At 41.2% G+C, this 17124-nt stretch overlaps 2 protein-coding genes across 3 annotated transcripts; one reads left to right on the top strand and one right to left on the bottom strand.

Annotated features, from left to right (window-relative positions):
- Window positions 1-1353: 1353 nt before the first annotated feature.
- On the top strand, window positions 1354-8637 carry LOC117222402 (uncharacterized). Of its 2 annotated transcripts, none has more exons than XM_076522210.1 (7): window positions 1354-1615; window positions 1797-1891; window positions 1954-2509; window positions 4072-4230; window positions 4300-5466; window positions 6251-6317; window positions 6459-8637. In XM_076522210.1, the coding sequence occupies exons 5-7, from the start codon at window positions 5235-5237 to the stop codon at window positions 6577-6579; spliced, it is 420 nt and encodes a 139-aa protein (XP_076378325.1). In that variant the 5' UTR covers window positions 1354-1615; window positions 1797-1891; window positions 1954-2509; window positions 4072-4230; window positions 4300-5234; the 3' UTR covers window positions 6580-8637. The 2 variants fall into 2 exon arrangements, with proteins under 2 accessions (XP_076378325.1, XP_076378324.1); XM_076522209.1 differs by having other exon boundaries at window positions 1355-1615; window positions 1971-2509.
- A 992-nt stretch (window positions 8638-9629) lies between these two features.
- On the bottom strand, window positions 9630-15898 carry TwdlT (TweedleT). The gene is made up of 3 exons (XM_033474071.2): window positions 15797-15898; window positions 11821-12471; window positions 9630-10531 (listed from the first exon to the last, which is right to left on the bottom strand). The coding sequence occupies exons 1-3, from the start codon at window positions 15809-15811 to the stop codon at window positions 10238-10240; spliced, it is 960 nt and encodes a 319-aa protein (XP_033329962.1). The 5' UTR covers window positions 15812-15898; the 3' UTR covers window positions 9630-10237.
- Window positions 15899-17124: the final 1226 nt, after the last annotated feature.

The raw sequence follows: 17124 nt of genomic DNA, 5'->3' as shown, positions 1-17124 counted from the left end.
GCAATGTTATCTGTAAACAAATCAGTTATTTCAATGAACATAGTCGAACAATGTTTGTCGGTACTATCACTTGGAAGAAAATTATTCAAGCGTTAACAACGGATTTGCATGAAAAAGAAAGAAAACAGCAGTCGAATAAATCATGAAGTCGACGGTAATTGGCATCTCGCGCAATCGTGGCCCGTTGCGCAATAATAACGAGAATAGGAGTAATGTTAACGTTGTAGATCGATAAGAATGATCGTGCACGCGAGAGTTCGCCTAAGCTGGACACCGTAGGTGAGCTCGGTCAGTGAAACAAGGAAGAAAAGGACCTAATCGAGTGAAAGCTAAGGTCAAAAGGCCAATAAACGTTCTCGAGAACAAGCCGATAAGCTGCATAATAGCAAAATACCAATTGCGTTTCACTACTTTCCTTTTTCTTAGTCAGCATCTACGTGGAATAACGTTTAATTGCGCTCGGGCTGATCGGCGCCGTGGATCGTGGATCTATCACTTCCGGTCGATCCTCGTTTTCCCCGTACATTGTACCGATTGATTTTTCGCAAGAGACTCTCAAATCGTGAAACATCGAGACGATGCAATTTACAAATTCTTATTGCACTTCCTCATTGTTTAATAAACCCGCGATGGATATCTCTCTTCCTTCATTATCCGTGCGCCATTTTTGCAAATCCTCATATTCTAAACATAATTATAATATTAATATATAATATTATATAATATTATATATATATAATATATAATATTAATTTCAAAAAGAGTACTTAATTTTGCAACTTATATATACATAAAGAAATCTTCAGTTGCAAAATTAAGTACTCTTTTTGAAATTAATATTATTAAGTTTAAAATAATATCGTAGACGAAAACGCATGTTTTTAATACTAAAATGACTAAAAGATATGTAATCGACAAAATCAATAATTTTTTGTTTAATAAAGTAAGATTTGATTTCACTTTTTGAATGTAAGCAATGCTTTTAGAATTAATATTATTATGTTTAAAATAATATTGAAGATAAAAAAAGCTTGTTTTTGGTACCAAAATGGCCGACGAATTCAATCATTTTTAACAAGGTAAAATTTTATATCACGTTTTGACTATAAGTACTGTTTTTTTTTTAAACTGATATTATATTTCAGATAATATCGGAGCTAGAGCTATATCTTCAATATTAAAATGGCCGGCAGTTACGCAATCGACGAGATCAGTAATTTCCAGCGAGGTGACACGGTCTGGTCACTTATAAGATTATAAATGGTGCCTGCCGACTTGAAATTCACGGTTTGCTGAAAAGGGGAACCCACGGATTAGATCGTCCGCGGTTCCTCCGGTACGTCTCGCCCCCTACCACGCGCGAAATTTCGCAAAATCGTCGGAACGAGGACATCGAGGAAAATTCTAGACCGCTGTGATTGCTGCCACCGGGACCTGCACATTCCGCGACCTCATCTGTTGCATTCATTCTCGCGTCGAGACTGGCTGGGTCACGCATTGCTCACGTCCGACTAGCAACCGACGCCATTTCCATGCTATTCGGGACGAAACTATCCAGGAGAACTCTTGCAATACCCCTGCGGAACGAACCATATTCGACAAAATTCGTATTCCAGTACTTGTTCAGATTTTTAGGACCCTTTTATAATTTCGATTAATGGCTGCCACTTTAGAAAATATATTCTTACCGAAATAGAGCTAGATATTATATTATTATATTCTATTATTATAGTTTATTTATTATATATTATATATTATTATTTATTATATATTATTCTATAAAATGTGTGTTCCAGAATATTGGAGACCTTTGGGACCATTTCAACTTGAACGAGCAAAGGCGATGTTAGAAAATTGTACACGTTCGCAATAAAATGGAGAAATTTGACAGGTAAGATAGAGTTTCGATTCATGTATCATATGCGGATCAGTTATGCCACGTCCAACTGACAGATTGCTCTTTCTACCAGTTTCACGAAGCCGCTAATCCTGTTCCAAAGGGTATCAGAAAGTCGTGGGTACCGAAAATGGCGTTCGATCGGGAGCCTTCAACGCATCGGGTGGAAGGGACCCGCAGGAACAAAGAAAACGAAATCGCCGATAGGATCAATGGACGAGAAGGAGGAGGAGGAGGAGAGCGAGAGAGAGAGAGAGAGAGAGAGAGAAAAGGGAAGAGGCCAAGGATGATTCGTTCGGCGAGCATGAATCGTGGGGAAAGCGGAATGAGTTAGCGTCGGGAAAGGAAGAAGGAGGAAACGAAAGCGAGCTCTCTCTCACGTTCTTACGCAGCTGAGAAGATGCTCTCGTAAGAAATCTTACCTGAGAAACCCTGGAAAACTAACAGCCGGGAGGGAACGAGAGGGAGAGACGTGAGAGAGTGAGAGAAAGAGAGAGAGAGAGAGAAAGAGAGAGAATGAAAGGCAGAGAAGCGAAGAGAACGTCTGCCAGGAGGCAACTTTCACGCGGAGCGATTTTTCGGCTTCCTGCAACGACCGCCGTAGGATTAAGGGTATGATGCGACGCTCGAAAGGTCATTCGACGACCTCCTTCGAAAAATCGGAACGAATTTCGGTCACCACCGCGGCCCCCACCTCCGGCATTTTGCTTTCCAGCCGGCGACGGGGTCGGTGAACCTTCGCCGACGGTTTACCCTTGACTCATCGGCCTCTTTTTCTGCCCACCTGTCCAGGAAGACGTTACGGCTATTTAACAACGCGTATTACGCTTTCGTCAGGTCCTCCCGTCAGCTGGTTCGCCGCTGCGATTAACCCCTTGCCGTACTTTGACGAGTACGTCTCGCGATAAAGACTTGTAGCAATAACCTGACAAGTATAAATGTTGCTCCGTTCTTTCAAGTCGGAATCAAATTCCGTTTTCTCATCGACCGTATTCAATCATTCGAGTAAATGTTTGGACACGATATATTGTCGTCTACTTTTAAGAAATTATTGCAATAACAAAAATTCTAATCATTGCAACTGCGTAGATAATGGTACGGCAAGGGGTTAACATTCTCCTTCAAAAGCATTCTTCCCCTAAGATATTGTTCTTTAGTGAATCTCCAATGATTACGTGCTATCATTTTCTGCGAATGACTCTTCAAATGCTCGATTTTTGTTCAATCATATAGGATTAGCAAGTCATGAAACTAGTAAGTAAACAGTAAACTAGTAGACGATTGCTTTCTAGTAATTTCTAATCATTATTATGCCTATTGAAACTCACGTAATCACTCTTAACGGTCTCGCTAATGTTTGTTGCGTCGTTATTGACATAAAAGCGTTAAATAAAAAATCAAGATCAATTATTGTTACTTTGAATGTCAATAACGAAGTGGTCAAAGTTAGATCCATTAGAAGCAGGCGTATTAAAATCGTTTATTTTCTTGTCATTTTTCTTGCAATTTTTCTCGAATAATCGTATCTTCTTTTCCAATATTGTCCATTTTTGTGCACAATCTGAGCGTTAATTAGAAAGAATTTACTGTAACTCTGAAACTAATTGACTAATCGACTTGGAACAAAGCCCACTTTTTTTCGTTACAACTTTCTCCGGGGATTGAACCTCTTGTTTTCCAATTACAATACTTTTGAACAACGCTTTTGAGCTGTAATTGTATACCAAAAAACAAAATTTGTTTTCGCAAACGCGCTGGAATTTGTTTAGTTTGCCAAATAATTTTTTTTTAAATAGGTCCGATCTCAGATTAAATTATCTAAGTTTAAGAACGAATCTTCATGCGAAATGAAACTTATCTTCGTCAATTACAACGAAGATCGGTGAAACGAAAATTTCTCTTTTTCTTTAATAATTCCAACGAGCTGGAAATAATACATAGGCGTCCTTAAATTCGTTGAATATTATATAAATATCATAATATAATATAATATAATATAAATAATATTATAATGTATATATAATATATAATATATTATATATATTATAATATATAATATAAACATAATATAAATATTATATAAATTTCATCGACCCATTTTTAATATAAATCCAAAAAATCCGTAGTCTATTTTATGGGGAATCATTTTTGTTGAAACGATGTCTTTATTTCAGATGCGGTGTCCATCATTTTGCTAAGAATGTTTCCCATCCGATTGAAAATCGTCAACGAGCCTTTGACAATTAGCGAACAAGTGGCCAAATGGCTCTGCGTCGTCCGATATGTGATCGCTGTTCACTAAATTCTCAATGATCAACATTTAGGACTAAATTGTACGAGAAAACATCTTCCCACTACTTCATTCAAATACCCTTTTTCTGAATTTGACGTGTTTGTTTCAGATACGATGTCCACAGTTACCATTTTCTTAGGACGTCTCTCGGCGAATCTCGATCCTGTTAATTTTAAAACAGCACAACGAACTCCGACACCGGATGGAACCTCTTCAGGGGAAATCAGCGTTCGTTTTTCCGATTCGTAAACATGGCTAAACGGTACGCGGAACGCCAGCTGGTTTGCTAGCAAGAGTAATTGGTGACTCTTGTTTTCATGAAAGTAAATCCTGAAGGCTGAAGAAGCTCTCGACCTCGGGGACGTTCTTGAAGAGAGGTGGCTTGGCGACAGAAGGCGAAGAAGGCGAAGAAGGCGAGAAAGCGAGAGAGAAAGAGAGATCATTTGACAGTCGTCCTCATCTTGAATAGTGGCTGTTTAAGAATAGTGAAAGTTCCTCGGGCTTGCGTCACGACGCCTTTCCCGAAGACGACGCGGAAATCGACGCCTTCCTCTTACACGGACGATCGATCTTTTCCGCGGTTATCACTCACGTCTCCGCGTCCCACCGGCCGCCATTTTGGTTCACGTCGGTCCGCTCTTTTTTGCTTCTGTTTAATTGCTTCCGTTTCCTTCTCCTTTTCGGCTGGTTGTGTAAAAGTCAATCGCACTGTAATTATCACTAGACCGCGGATGTTTATGGATTTATGTCAGAATTTAATTTCAATATTAGTATTAGTAGTATTAATTTCAATCAGTGAGAAGATTCAAAGTAACTAAGAATCTTGATGTATTAATTTGGACCTTTTGAAATTATCGAAGAAAGAAAACAACTTGTGCACGGCTCTTACATCTTGCAATCGATGCAGACAATTTTTATTTTGCATAAACATCCGCAGTCTAGTAATCACTATCACCCTTCCCGCCTTTGCAGCAGTCGCGAAGTGATAACACGCGAGATAATCGCCTCTGTCTTCGACGACCGTGATTTTATTATAATAGATCGATGAGTTATTATAAGACAAATTGTCACGTGAGCTCAACGAAGACCATTAAGGCTAACGATCGTTTCCAACGAATGTTTATTGACTTAGCTTTCGTCCCGAAGTACCGTTGCCGCTACCGTCCGACAAGAAAGTTGCCGGCGAAGCAGTTGGGCTCGTCGTTCTTCGTCCGGCAAAATGGACGATCAGAGAGGATCGTAATTAATACGTCCCATATTGTTTATGGAGGAGAAAGTATGCCCGGTGATAATTCGTAAAACTGCGAGCTGGCTTTATGTTATTTAATATCATCGATATGCTCTTAGAGATGTTTAAAATTATTCATAAATTGATTTTCCATAAATCAGTAGTACGTGTCAAGGTTATTAAATGTGCTCCGTAAATTTTTTAGTCGTAATTTTTGACTGTACGGTCCTGGAACATTGGACTCAATTTTTACAGCGAATTTTAAACTGGATACTTTGAAAAATGCTACCGAAAATTTTAAACGCGTTTTTCTCGATATTCTGTTTTTTAAATTGGCACGCGGTATATAGTAAATTCTTCCTAATCGATGCTCAGATTTTACACAAAAATGGAAAATTTGGAAACAGGATTCGAGGCTTGCGGCTCGTTTTTATAGTTACCGATTGTCAACGACTATAAATTATATATTCCTCAAATTGTCCACTTTTGTGTACAAGCAGAGCGCCACAATTAGGGAGACTTTACTGTAACTGTGAAACTAACCGACTAATCGACTTGGAACAAAGCCCACTTTTTTCGTTACAACTTTCTCCGGGGATTGAACCTAAAATAATATATTGTTTTCCAATTACAATACTTTTAAACAACGCTTTTGAGCTGAAATTGTATACCAAAAAAACAAAATTTGCTTTTACAAACGATAGAATTTATTTAGTTTGTCACGTTGTTTATTTAAAATAGGTCCGACCCAGCTTAAATCATCTAAGTCAATTAACATTAAATTATCTAAGTCTAAAATTTTTGATTCGTTGCTTTCTGGTGACTGTCACAGATGCTGCGCTGTCCTCCGACCATGTCGTCGAAGACGAGTACAAGACTGGATCATTATTTAATGAGAGGTAACAAAAATTCGACTGAAATTATTTTTTCGCGCGGTCTAAATGTTACTCTTCACGTCCCCGAAATTTCTAGAACAATGTAACTTTTAGTTCTGTGTAAGAGAATGAAAAGAAAACCATTTAATTTTTACGTTGTTACAGGAGAATCGGAGGATTCGCTACGGAAACGCGTGAAATTAAAGCGATTTCCACAGCACCGGCGTCTCCCATCCGCGAGTACAGCGAACGCGGCTGCGTTATAGCGGTAATAAAGAAACATTGAATGCGGCTGATTGGTATCTACGCGCGGCGCGTGTAACGCAACGGTGACAGGTTCACGCGGACGATGGACCAAGCTATATGGGGATTCCCACAGGATCCCATCGCGCCGGGACACACCGCCGTTTCCTTAGCCGCAGGGTTGCACAATACGACGTTTTACCCCGGTCTATCTCACCGCGAGCGGAATTTAACGATACTATAAACTGAACTCCGCGCCTCGATTTTCCTTTCTATTCGCGAAACACGTGTAACGGTGGCGGACTCATTAAAATATTGCAACAAGATGCGGTCGTATCTGATGGACATGCTAATTGCTCGCTAGGCTTCACGTCTCTCGTTTTGCAACAATGCGCGCGTCCCCCCGGAGAAATTGCATTTTCACCGTCCACGGAGTTAATGTTTCGGAAATAATCAGTCTAGAATTTCTTATCGACGAGACGCATTGGTACTTTACGCGAAGTGAAGGAACATTGTTGCATAAGGCAATTCTGAACATCGTAGAAACAATATCGTGGTGAATGTAAAATTTAGTTGATCGAACGGTCGAACTAATGTTCCGGAAAAGATGTATTTAGGATACGAAATTGGCGAACGATTGCAATTTAACGAACGATTACAATATCGCGGCGAGTGTAAAAAGTTAATTGAACGACCGAGCTAATGCTCTGAAAAAGATATGTTTAAGATTCTAAATTGGCGAACGGATTACAATTTTCTGCTAAGTGACGGAATATTATTGCATGGAGAAATTCTGAAAACTGTAGAAACAATAACGCGGTGAATGTAAAATTTAGTTAATTGAACGACCGAGCTAATGCTCCGGAAAAGATATGTTTAAGATTCTAAATTGGCGAACGGACTACAATTTTCTGCTAAGTGATGGAATATTATTGCATGGAGAAATTCTAAAAAATGTAGAAACAATAACGCGGTGAATGTAAAATTTAGTTAATTGGACGACCGAGCTAATGCTCCGAAAAAGATATGTTTAAGATTCTAAATTGGCGAACGGATTACAATTTTCTGCTAAGTGATGGAATATTATTGCATGGAGAAATTCTGAAAACTGTAGAAACAATATCGCGGTGAATGTAAAATTTAGTTAATTGAACGACCGAGCTAATGCTCCGAAAAAGATATGTTTAAGATTTTAAATTGGCGAACGGATTACAATTTTCCGCCAATTGTTGCGGAGCATTGATACACAAGGAAATTCTGAACGCTGTAGAAACGATATAATAGGGAACGCAACTGTTGCATAAAGCTAATGTTTTGGAAGATCTCTGTTTAGAGTTTTGTACAAGCGAAATTATTGCAATTTTCTACAAAATAAGAGAACATTGTAGTACAAGAAAATTATCGTTGACCAATTAAAAAGGAAGAGATATCGAGGAGAAGAAAAATCGTAGTTTTGCATTAAACCGGAGAAAATAATTATTTAAGAAGCGTCGTTTCTATCAGGAAGTATCATCGAACGGAGTCGCACATCGCAAGTCAAACTTTCTCCCGGCAAAACACGCGAGAAGATGCGCAAAGAGTAGAAATCGGAAGCTGATTGATGTATACTTAACGATATAACGTCTACCTGTTCATTGTCGGACGAAACACGAGAGAAAATAATTGGTCTTGACGACGAGAAAATAACTGCTTCTTGGAGACTGTCGTTAGCGATAGAATCGTTATTAATGCGAAGACCAGTTCTGAGACTGACTCGAATGGATAGCTATCGACTATTAATTTGTCAGAGTCCCCCCCAAAGTGATTATGAAAGAGCGAGTCTTGATAAATGATTGAAACTTTGGATATTTCATTTCTAACAGAATGTCTGCGAGATTGTTGTGTCTGGTAATTATATCTGATAAGTTTATGTAAATATTGTTGTGGTGAGTAGAAATATGAGTTTAAAGAAGTTAGTGGTACTATCAATGATCTTATGGTGAAATTGTTTGCAATAAGTTTTATAAAATATTGTCAAATTCATTGACAAATTCATTTACAACGCATAGGCTAAATTATTTTTATTTTTATATTGTCAATAGATGCATTTCTTGAAACAGAATTGATGTTACTTTTTCTCCCTTGTTACAGCTGCCATATTGTTTCAAACACTTCAGAATAACTTAACTAAACCACTTCTACTGTTTCATTATAAAAACACTACTACTGTTTCATTATAAAATCACTTCTACTGTTCCATTATAAAACCACTTTTATTATTTAATTATACAATTACTTGTACTGTTCCATTACAAAACCACTTCTACTATTTCATTATGTAATAACTTATTTTGTTCCTTTATGAAATCACATCAACTATAAAATGACTTATATTATGCCAATATAGAATTACTTCTACTGTTCCATTATAAAACCACTTCTACTATTTCATTATGTAATTACTTGTACTGTTCCATTATAAAACCACTTGTACTGTTCCATTATAAAACTACTTCTACTGTTCTATTATAAAACCACTTCTACAGTTCCATTATAAAACCACTTCTACTATTTCATTATGTAATTACTTGTACCACTTTCATTATAAAATCACTTCTACCATTCCATGGTCATTCTCTATTTTTCTATATTCGTCAATCTTTAATTTCATTAATTTCATTAATTTCCTAAAATATTCTATCTAACTAATATCAATAATAGCCTCCATCTTTTCATCAGATTGCAACCAGATGGACACAATCTCCAAGACCTAAGCAGCTAGGCGATTCCTTTGGGTTAAAATTGACCCACCATCATCACCTTCTTCCTCGTCCTAGGATATAAATGTGAGAATACCCATTTCAATCGAATTCATCTAACAGTAATCTATCATCCACAACTGTTTTCCAGTCGTAGTAATCCTAATTGTGCATCAGAAGCTATTAACACTAGACCCGTATGCAGAATAATCCTCACCGAGGAACAGATGCCAAAACTACCCCACAGTTATCCTAAAATTCTTCGGAAGAACCTACTCGGCTCTGTCGCAAATTCAATACATAAAATCAGCCCCGCCCCGCCCAGGATCTGGGGGATAAATAAAAAGAATGCGTCTGTCGATTTTATGTAAAAATACATAAAAAAAGCTTTATTTCGCCACCGTTTTCTTGCAAAAAGTAACGTATAAAAAACTTGTAAACCTAGTCGTCGTCGTCGTCTCGCTTCTAATAACCATCGTTCGGGTCATCATCGTTGTCGTCGTCATCAACATCATCATCATCGTCATCATCATCATCATCATCGTCGTCGTTATCATCATCATCATCATCGTTATCATCATAATCATCATAATCATCATGATCGTGGTCATCGTCGTGGTAATCATCACGGTCATCATCGCGCTGGTGATCGTGGTCGTTCTCGCGTAAGTCGTAATCAGAATCGCGAGCAGGCGAGGTCTCGGTGTGTCGGCGGTCTTTCGAAGAACCGGCCGATCCGTAGTGGTCGATCTATGATCGAGCGAGCCCTCGATCCCCCTGCTCGTCACCACGGTCGTCCACGTGGGATCACAGTGTGCCGCGTCCGAAAGGATCGCCGTTGAGCCAGGCTCGGAGCCGGTTCCGGAGCCGTGGCCGAAGTCGTGAATGCGTGCGTGTCGCGGAGCGTGGGAGTTAGGCCGATTGCGGGTGGAGGAGGATGATCTGCGGGGACAGATTGGCTGACTAGTAGGGCCCCGAGCCGCCGCCGCCGGGCGCCCCGTAGCTCGAGCTGGGCCCGCTTGGGCCGCTGCCGCCACCGATTCCGCCGCCGATTCCACCGCCGATTCCGCCGCCGCCGCCTCCGTGGCCGTCCAAACCGCCGCCGATTCCTCCACCGATTCCTCCTCCGATTCCTCCGCCAATTCCTCCGCCGATTCCTCCGCCGATTCCTCCGCCGATTCCTCCGCCGATTCCGCCGCCGATTCCGCCGCCGATTCCGCCGCCACCGCCGCCGCCGCCTCCGCCGGTGACCTCCTTCTGCAATTTGGAAAATTGGGATGCGGTTAGGTCTGGGTTAGGGTTGCAGACTCGTCTACAATGGGAGATCGTTATGCGACGAAGACTGTTCTTTTTTTCTGATCGTTGGAATTGGAGTCAGTTGTAATAAATCTGCTTAGGGTTTTCTGTTTTTTCTTTTTGTTGTAAATTTGGGACGGTTGAAGTTAATGTGGTTGGGGCTTTCTGTTTGTTGAAGACAATCTGCTTTGAGCAATTTATTTGTTGAAACTAACGGCAGTTGGCGTTAATGTTCTTGGTGTTTTCTATTTGTTGAAAATAATGGCAGATGAAGTTAATATTTTTAGTGTTCTCTATTATATTGAAACTAATTTCAGTTGTTGTTAATCCGGTTTGGTTTTTCTGTTTGTTGAAACTGGTGGCAGTTGAAGTTAATATTTAACGAACTTTTGTTTCTACTAGACTGATTGAGTAAATGCGATTGAAAATGGTAAAAACAATAAAAGAATGTTAAAATGTCAATGTATTATTTTCAGTCTATTGAAATGATTAAAGGAAGGACGATTTCTATGTCTAGAAACTGACGAAGACAATTTTTATTCTGTATAAAAGTCCGCAGTCGAATTAAGTTTTAAACTTTGCAGAACTATACTCACAATTTAATTAACAATCGAATTTACGGACTTAATTATGGATTTTTAATTTTATTCAGCGATGCCTTCAACTATGCCAATTTAGAACTTTGCTACTCCAGAAAGCTTAAAAATTGAAAATGAAATTAAAATTTCCAGGATCTGCAATAAACACTGACCACATAAAGTGTCGTCCAAATCGGATTGATTCGAATTAGTTTTAACATTATCTAATCCTTGTATGAAGTCTTAGCACTTACAGTGTGTCTTCTCTCAACCCGGAATCCATCGCATTTACTAAAAGAATTCAGTCTCGAATCTCCCGGAAGACAAATCATCCACCCACTCTCTTGTTCTTCAATTTTACTGATTTCATTCGGTTGTGTAATAAGTCGCATCGACGCGAACGGACTTACGTATTATACAATTTCAGTCTAATCAACCCTGTCTTAAAGCAGACACTTTCAGCTTTGATTTAAGCTAAGTCGCATAGAAATAGCCCCGTGAAAACGTTTCTCAAAATTCATCGGAACAATCGCGAACGGACTTACCGCAGAATCTAATACATGAATCATCCCCTAAAATCCCTGAAGACTCGAAACGCTCTGAGATCCTCAAAAACGCTCCAAAGACTCCGAGGTCTCTCGCCCCCGAAACGACAAGAGAACAATCACGTACCTGTGTCTTGTATTTGATGAAGTAGACCTCGGGCTTGCTGGGCTGCGTGGGCGCGATGGTCGGCAGGTTGATCTCGGGCGCCTCTTCCGGTTTCTTGACCAACACGTAGATCAAGGTCTTCTGTTCATCCTGTTGCGGCAGCGCCGGGATGATCGGTGCGGTCGGCGTTGGCGGCGTCGGCGCCTTGATGAAGATGATCTTGTAGTGCTTCTGGGCCGGCGCCGGAGGAGCGATCGGTCTGCTGGGCCTGTCCTCGGGGGCCTCTGGTGGCGGCACGTGGACGTAGATGTGCTTCTGGATCAGAGAGCCGCCTCCGAATCCGCCGCCACCGCCGCCGCCGCCGCCGAATCCGCCACCGAATCCGCCACCGCCGCCGCCGCCGCCGCCGAGACCGCCGCCAAGACCGCCGCCAAGACCGCCGCCAAGACCGCCGCCGAATCCGCCGCCGAATCCGCCGCCGCCTCCGCCGCCTCCTCCAAGTCCGCCGCCTCCTCCGAGGCCACCGCCAAATCCGCCGCCGAAACCTCCGCCCAATCCACCGCCGATTCCGGTGGATCCACCCCCGCTAGGTGCGCCGTAGCTAGAGCTGGGCTGGGAGTACGAGTAGCCGGCTTCCGGTCGCGCCATCGCCGATGCGGCGAGCACCACGATCTTCAAGCAAACAAACAGGACTGTTCTAGACACCTGTAGACTCTCCAGCCCCCCATCTTGAGATTCAACCCGGGGATTTTAGGATTTTAAGCCGCGCCAAAAAGGCCGGTGCGAAGGGGATCAGTTTTAGGATCGGGGGTGGCAAGCTGTATCTACGGAACGAGATGAGATAAAGGGCCGTTCGAGGGCTCTATTTGTAGCTCCGGGCATCCTCTTTTGGGTCTGATAAAGGCGGTTCCGCTTGCTCGAGGCAGTTTCATGCGGCGCCGATTTAGGCGAGCTCCGGTCGACGAGGTTCGAGCGACGGGCACTCCGAGATTCCGATCGAGGGAAATGTTACGGGAAAAAAGATTGTCGCGGAAAATGATGGGTCGGCTCGTAGATGAAGAATTCTTCTTCCGATTGCCTTTTGTTTCGATTCAATGGCTGCTTCGTTAATATGCGATTTTTTGGATGGAAAACTGGCAGGTTCGAAGACCGGGACGAAAATCAAAGAGACAGTGATATGGCGTAGATATAAAAAGGGGAGAATTAAGTGGTTTTATAGCGTTATAGAAAAATAGTGTGACTTCGTTTAAGTCGATGAAATTTAGTATTAACCGGTTGCACTCGAGTGACGGCTCTAAGGCCCCATTAAAAATCGTTGTGCCACGTTACAAAATAATTTTCACATTATCGATCTTGCTTATATCTGAAAATTCAATTTCGCATATACAGGGTGTCCCATATATCAGATTTCATATGTCACGTCCAATAATTATGTAAACCCCGGGAAAGGGGTGATTCCTGAGCTGATTTGGAGTAACTTTTTACTCAGCGAAAATGCAATCCGCGGCTTCGTTTACGAGTTATTAACGAAAAACGTTGACCAATGAGAGGCAAGATCGGCTGGCACGAGACGGCGAATCGAATCTGACCGCGAAGGAATGAAAAACGAACAGAGAGCGTCCGATCAGAGGAAAGCGACGAGATCGTGGGCAGCGGGAAAGTTTTCCGGGTTTTCGATCGGTCTTTCGTAATCGTCGATGACGATGCGACGATCGAGCGCAGAAATTGCATCTGTGTCGTCTTCTGGGTCGTCATCGGTCCGCGCCTCCTCCCCCTCTCTCACCACTTTCTCCCGCATCGTCTCCCTTTCTATTCCCTGCGAGAAGTTCTCGTCGTTCGCGCGTCTCTGCCTCCCGCCGTGTTCCTTTTTTCTCTTTCGTTTCCTCCGGGTCTCACGGTGCACTTTCACACGGAGACACGATTATCGCGCGATCTCTTCGCCGAGTTCTCGTTCCTTTTCGCTCTTTCAAACCGTTCGAAACGGATCGTCCAGATTCCCGACCGAGCGCTGCCCCCGTTACGACGCCGCGCCGTTTCGGAAAGTACATTTTGGAAAATACATTTTTGGTTCCCGCTCCTTCCTCATTTTTGCGAGAATCGACGTTAAATCTCTACCAAGCGCACTTTTATAATAACGACGAGAATTGATCTTGACTATCTTTTTTATTCGAATGTTTGCTTGATTCGGAAATTCGCTTAATTGTTTCCCGGAGAAAATTGTCTGTAGTTTAAATAAAGCAATTTTTAAATAAACAATTGCGAAACACCCCGAAATCGATAGGACTTCTCAAAAGAAGGAATAATAAAAAATACGACAATATAATAAAAGTTGAGTAACCAGAGGGAAATAATAATGTAATTATTTTCTCTATGTACAGAGAAAAATATATAAATTATAAAAAATTATAAAAATATATCATAAAAATATATTATAAATTATAAAAAATATATAAATTATTTTCTCTATATATTGACTTTAAATCGTTGTCAATTCATTGTGTATCCGACAGTAAAATCCTCTGGAAAAAAACCTTGGTAACTTTTAAGAGCAACGAAACGAATGAAGATTGAGTAAAAAAAAACGGAAATAGTAATCAAATCAACGGTGTAATCCATCAGACTAAATCCCTAGATCCCTCTAAAATTACAAAATCAACGAGAGAAGTAACAACAAAGGAATAATAAAAAATAGAATTTTTCCTCGATATTTTACGAATTACCCCTTGGCGTACTCAACGATAAAAGCCAATCAAATTCTTAAGAAACGAAATAAAAGAAAGGAAATTAATACAAGTGTATGATTTTGTGCTCTCTAGCATACATCTTCGATATTTTTGGAATCACCCTCACGCCCCCAACTGTTTAAACTAGTAGGGTAGGTTCACAGTTCCCACCAAAACCAATAAAACCTTCGAGAAAAGGAACAATGGAAGGAAAATAATAGAATAGTATATTTATACGTTCTCTCTCTCTAGAACGCTATAGTTTGTTCTAGTATGTTCTCTATGCTTCTCCCTCCCCATATCTGCAGAATTGCCTCTCTTTTGAATGCGCGCAACAGTGAAGTCTAATAAATCCTTAAGAACGCGAAGAATAAAATGGAAATAACTCAAAATTATGCTTCTATTCTCTGGCGTACTTTTTACGCTAGGCTCTAAAAACCAAAGGGTAAAGTTTCACTCCTCGACATACCATTTTCTTCTCGCAGTTACTGCGATTAGAAATTTTTCGATTGCAATAATTTCTCAAAAGGGAAAGAAAATTGATGCTTATTGCGTGCTTAAACTTACTGCAATGCTTAAATATCGATGACAAAAGAAATTAAAATTGTATTCCAATTTTAAAGGACAAGATAACATCTCTACTTAATAAGTTATTACTAAAAATTTGCACGAGAGGGTTAAGCACAATCAGACCTTGATAATTCCCATTGATAATCATATTTTGTTCTTCTTATTATCTTTGAAGTAAATAAGTAATTCAGTAAACAGATTTTAGCTATGAAACGAAGGTGTCATAACTAATAATAATAATAATAATAATAATATAATAAGTCGGAAGTCATCCAAAGCCGAAAGCCAAGGATTAAGTGAATAAATCAATCGAATAAACTGATGAACAAACAAAGAAATAAACAAACAGATAAACGAGTAAACGAGTGAACAAATAAATAAATGCTGCTAAGGTCTAAGAGCGCCTAGCATCCTCGAATCCCGGCGAAACATAGAAAGTGAAGAGAAAATGATAGAAAATCCTGTCTGATCTGCTTCCTCCCCAGTTTCCGAACCGATATCCCCCACTGTGGCGCACGACGTGACAGCCAGGTCGAGGAGAAAGAAGGAAGAGAAGAAACCGGCTGGAGGGAACTCGAACGGAGGAGAGGTCACAGGGTTGAAGCGGAAGCGACCCGATCACCGAGACAGACAGGTGACAGACGGGTGGGGAGAGGGGCGGGAGAGCACAGAGCGGTTGGAGAACGTAGGTGTGTACGACTCACCATGAATGCCCTCATGGTTGCTGCTGTTCCTTGGATTGTGAGGACTGATGCTCCGTGGATGCCACGGTGCCCCTTTTATACCAGCCCTGGCCCCACTCGCATCTCGACCCATCACCTATGCTGATGAGACTCCGTCGCGAATCTCTTTCTCTCTTTCCCTCTTTCTCCCGGGCCCGCTGTCACCGATTCCTCGACGAGAGCCGTTCCTGGCCCCGGCACAACGTGCTTTCTTTCTTTCTCTCTTTCTTTCTTCCTTCTCCGCGTCTTCCCCGACCGCCGCAGCGGTCCTCCACGCCGGGAAAATCCGCGGAAGAGAAAAACAGCCCGTGTGGAAACACGGCCGCCCTCTGCCAACAACGTCCTTGACGGGTTGGACCACCGCCGGGGGGATGTCGCCGGCCAGGGGGACCGGAAGCGGAGGCCGCGCGGCACGCGCGTTTTTGGCAAACGCGCAACTTTCTAAACGGCCTCTAATGCCCGCGCGTTCGCGGAACGGAGTCCACGAATTTACGCGTTTGCGTAATGACCGACATGGGACCTTGCGCCGCACGCACCGGAGAAAATGCGAGGATGATGCCCCCAGCATCGCTGAACGCGGCGGACGGTAGCAGCGAGTGGCTTTTTTCTCCTTCCTTTTCTTTCTTTTTTCTTTTTTTTTTGGAGAATCGTCGATAATTGACACCCGTTTGTTGCGCAAGCCTCGATGACGCTGGTATTTTATTTATTGAAATTCGATTTTGAAACGGAACCGAGGAATGTGCCGGGGAATTTATCTGATAGCTGGGAATGATGCATGAGACTTTTTGAAGATGTTATTGGATCGAGGATTTTATGCGTTCGTGCGGCGAAAATGTGTGGGTGTTATTTAAGGAAAGATTGTTGGACGCTAAGAATGGCGATGCATTGTTTCGAACGCGTTGAAATTGTTGGAGGAAAAAGAAAACTTGGAAGCTTGCGGTTGGCTCCTACGTCTTGCACGTGGTGCGGACAATTTTTATTTTGTGCGAAGATCGTAGATTTAACAGACGTGATTTGTGTACCTAATTTTAATTAATTAATTTTTATTTTTATTTTAATTAATTTCAATTTATTTCTATTTTAATTCATTTTCATTTATTTTTATTTTAATTAATTTATATACGTAAATTTAATAAACTACAGTAAATTCTCCTTCGATTACCGATTATCATACGATCGCGAATTAAGAATAATTTACTGTTCCAAGTTGCGACGATGTTTGTTGCCTAATTGCAGTATTCTCTTAAAAAGCACACGATCGCAGAATTTCGAGTTTCAAACATTTTCGTCGCGAATTGTTTTTTGCAAGT

This window comes from Megalopta genalis, chromosome 5, assembly GCF_051020955.1.
Source record: "Megalopta genalis isolate 19385.01 chromosome 5, iyMegGena1_principal, whole genome shotgun sequence".
NCBI classification, from domain to species: domain Eukaryota; kingdom Metazoa; phylum Arthropoda; class Insecta; order Hymenoptera; family Halictidae; genus Megalopta; species Megalopta genalis.
The sequence above is the reverse complement of the archived record's forward strand: the minus strand, read 5'-3'. Positions and strand labels throughout refer to the sequence as shown.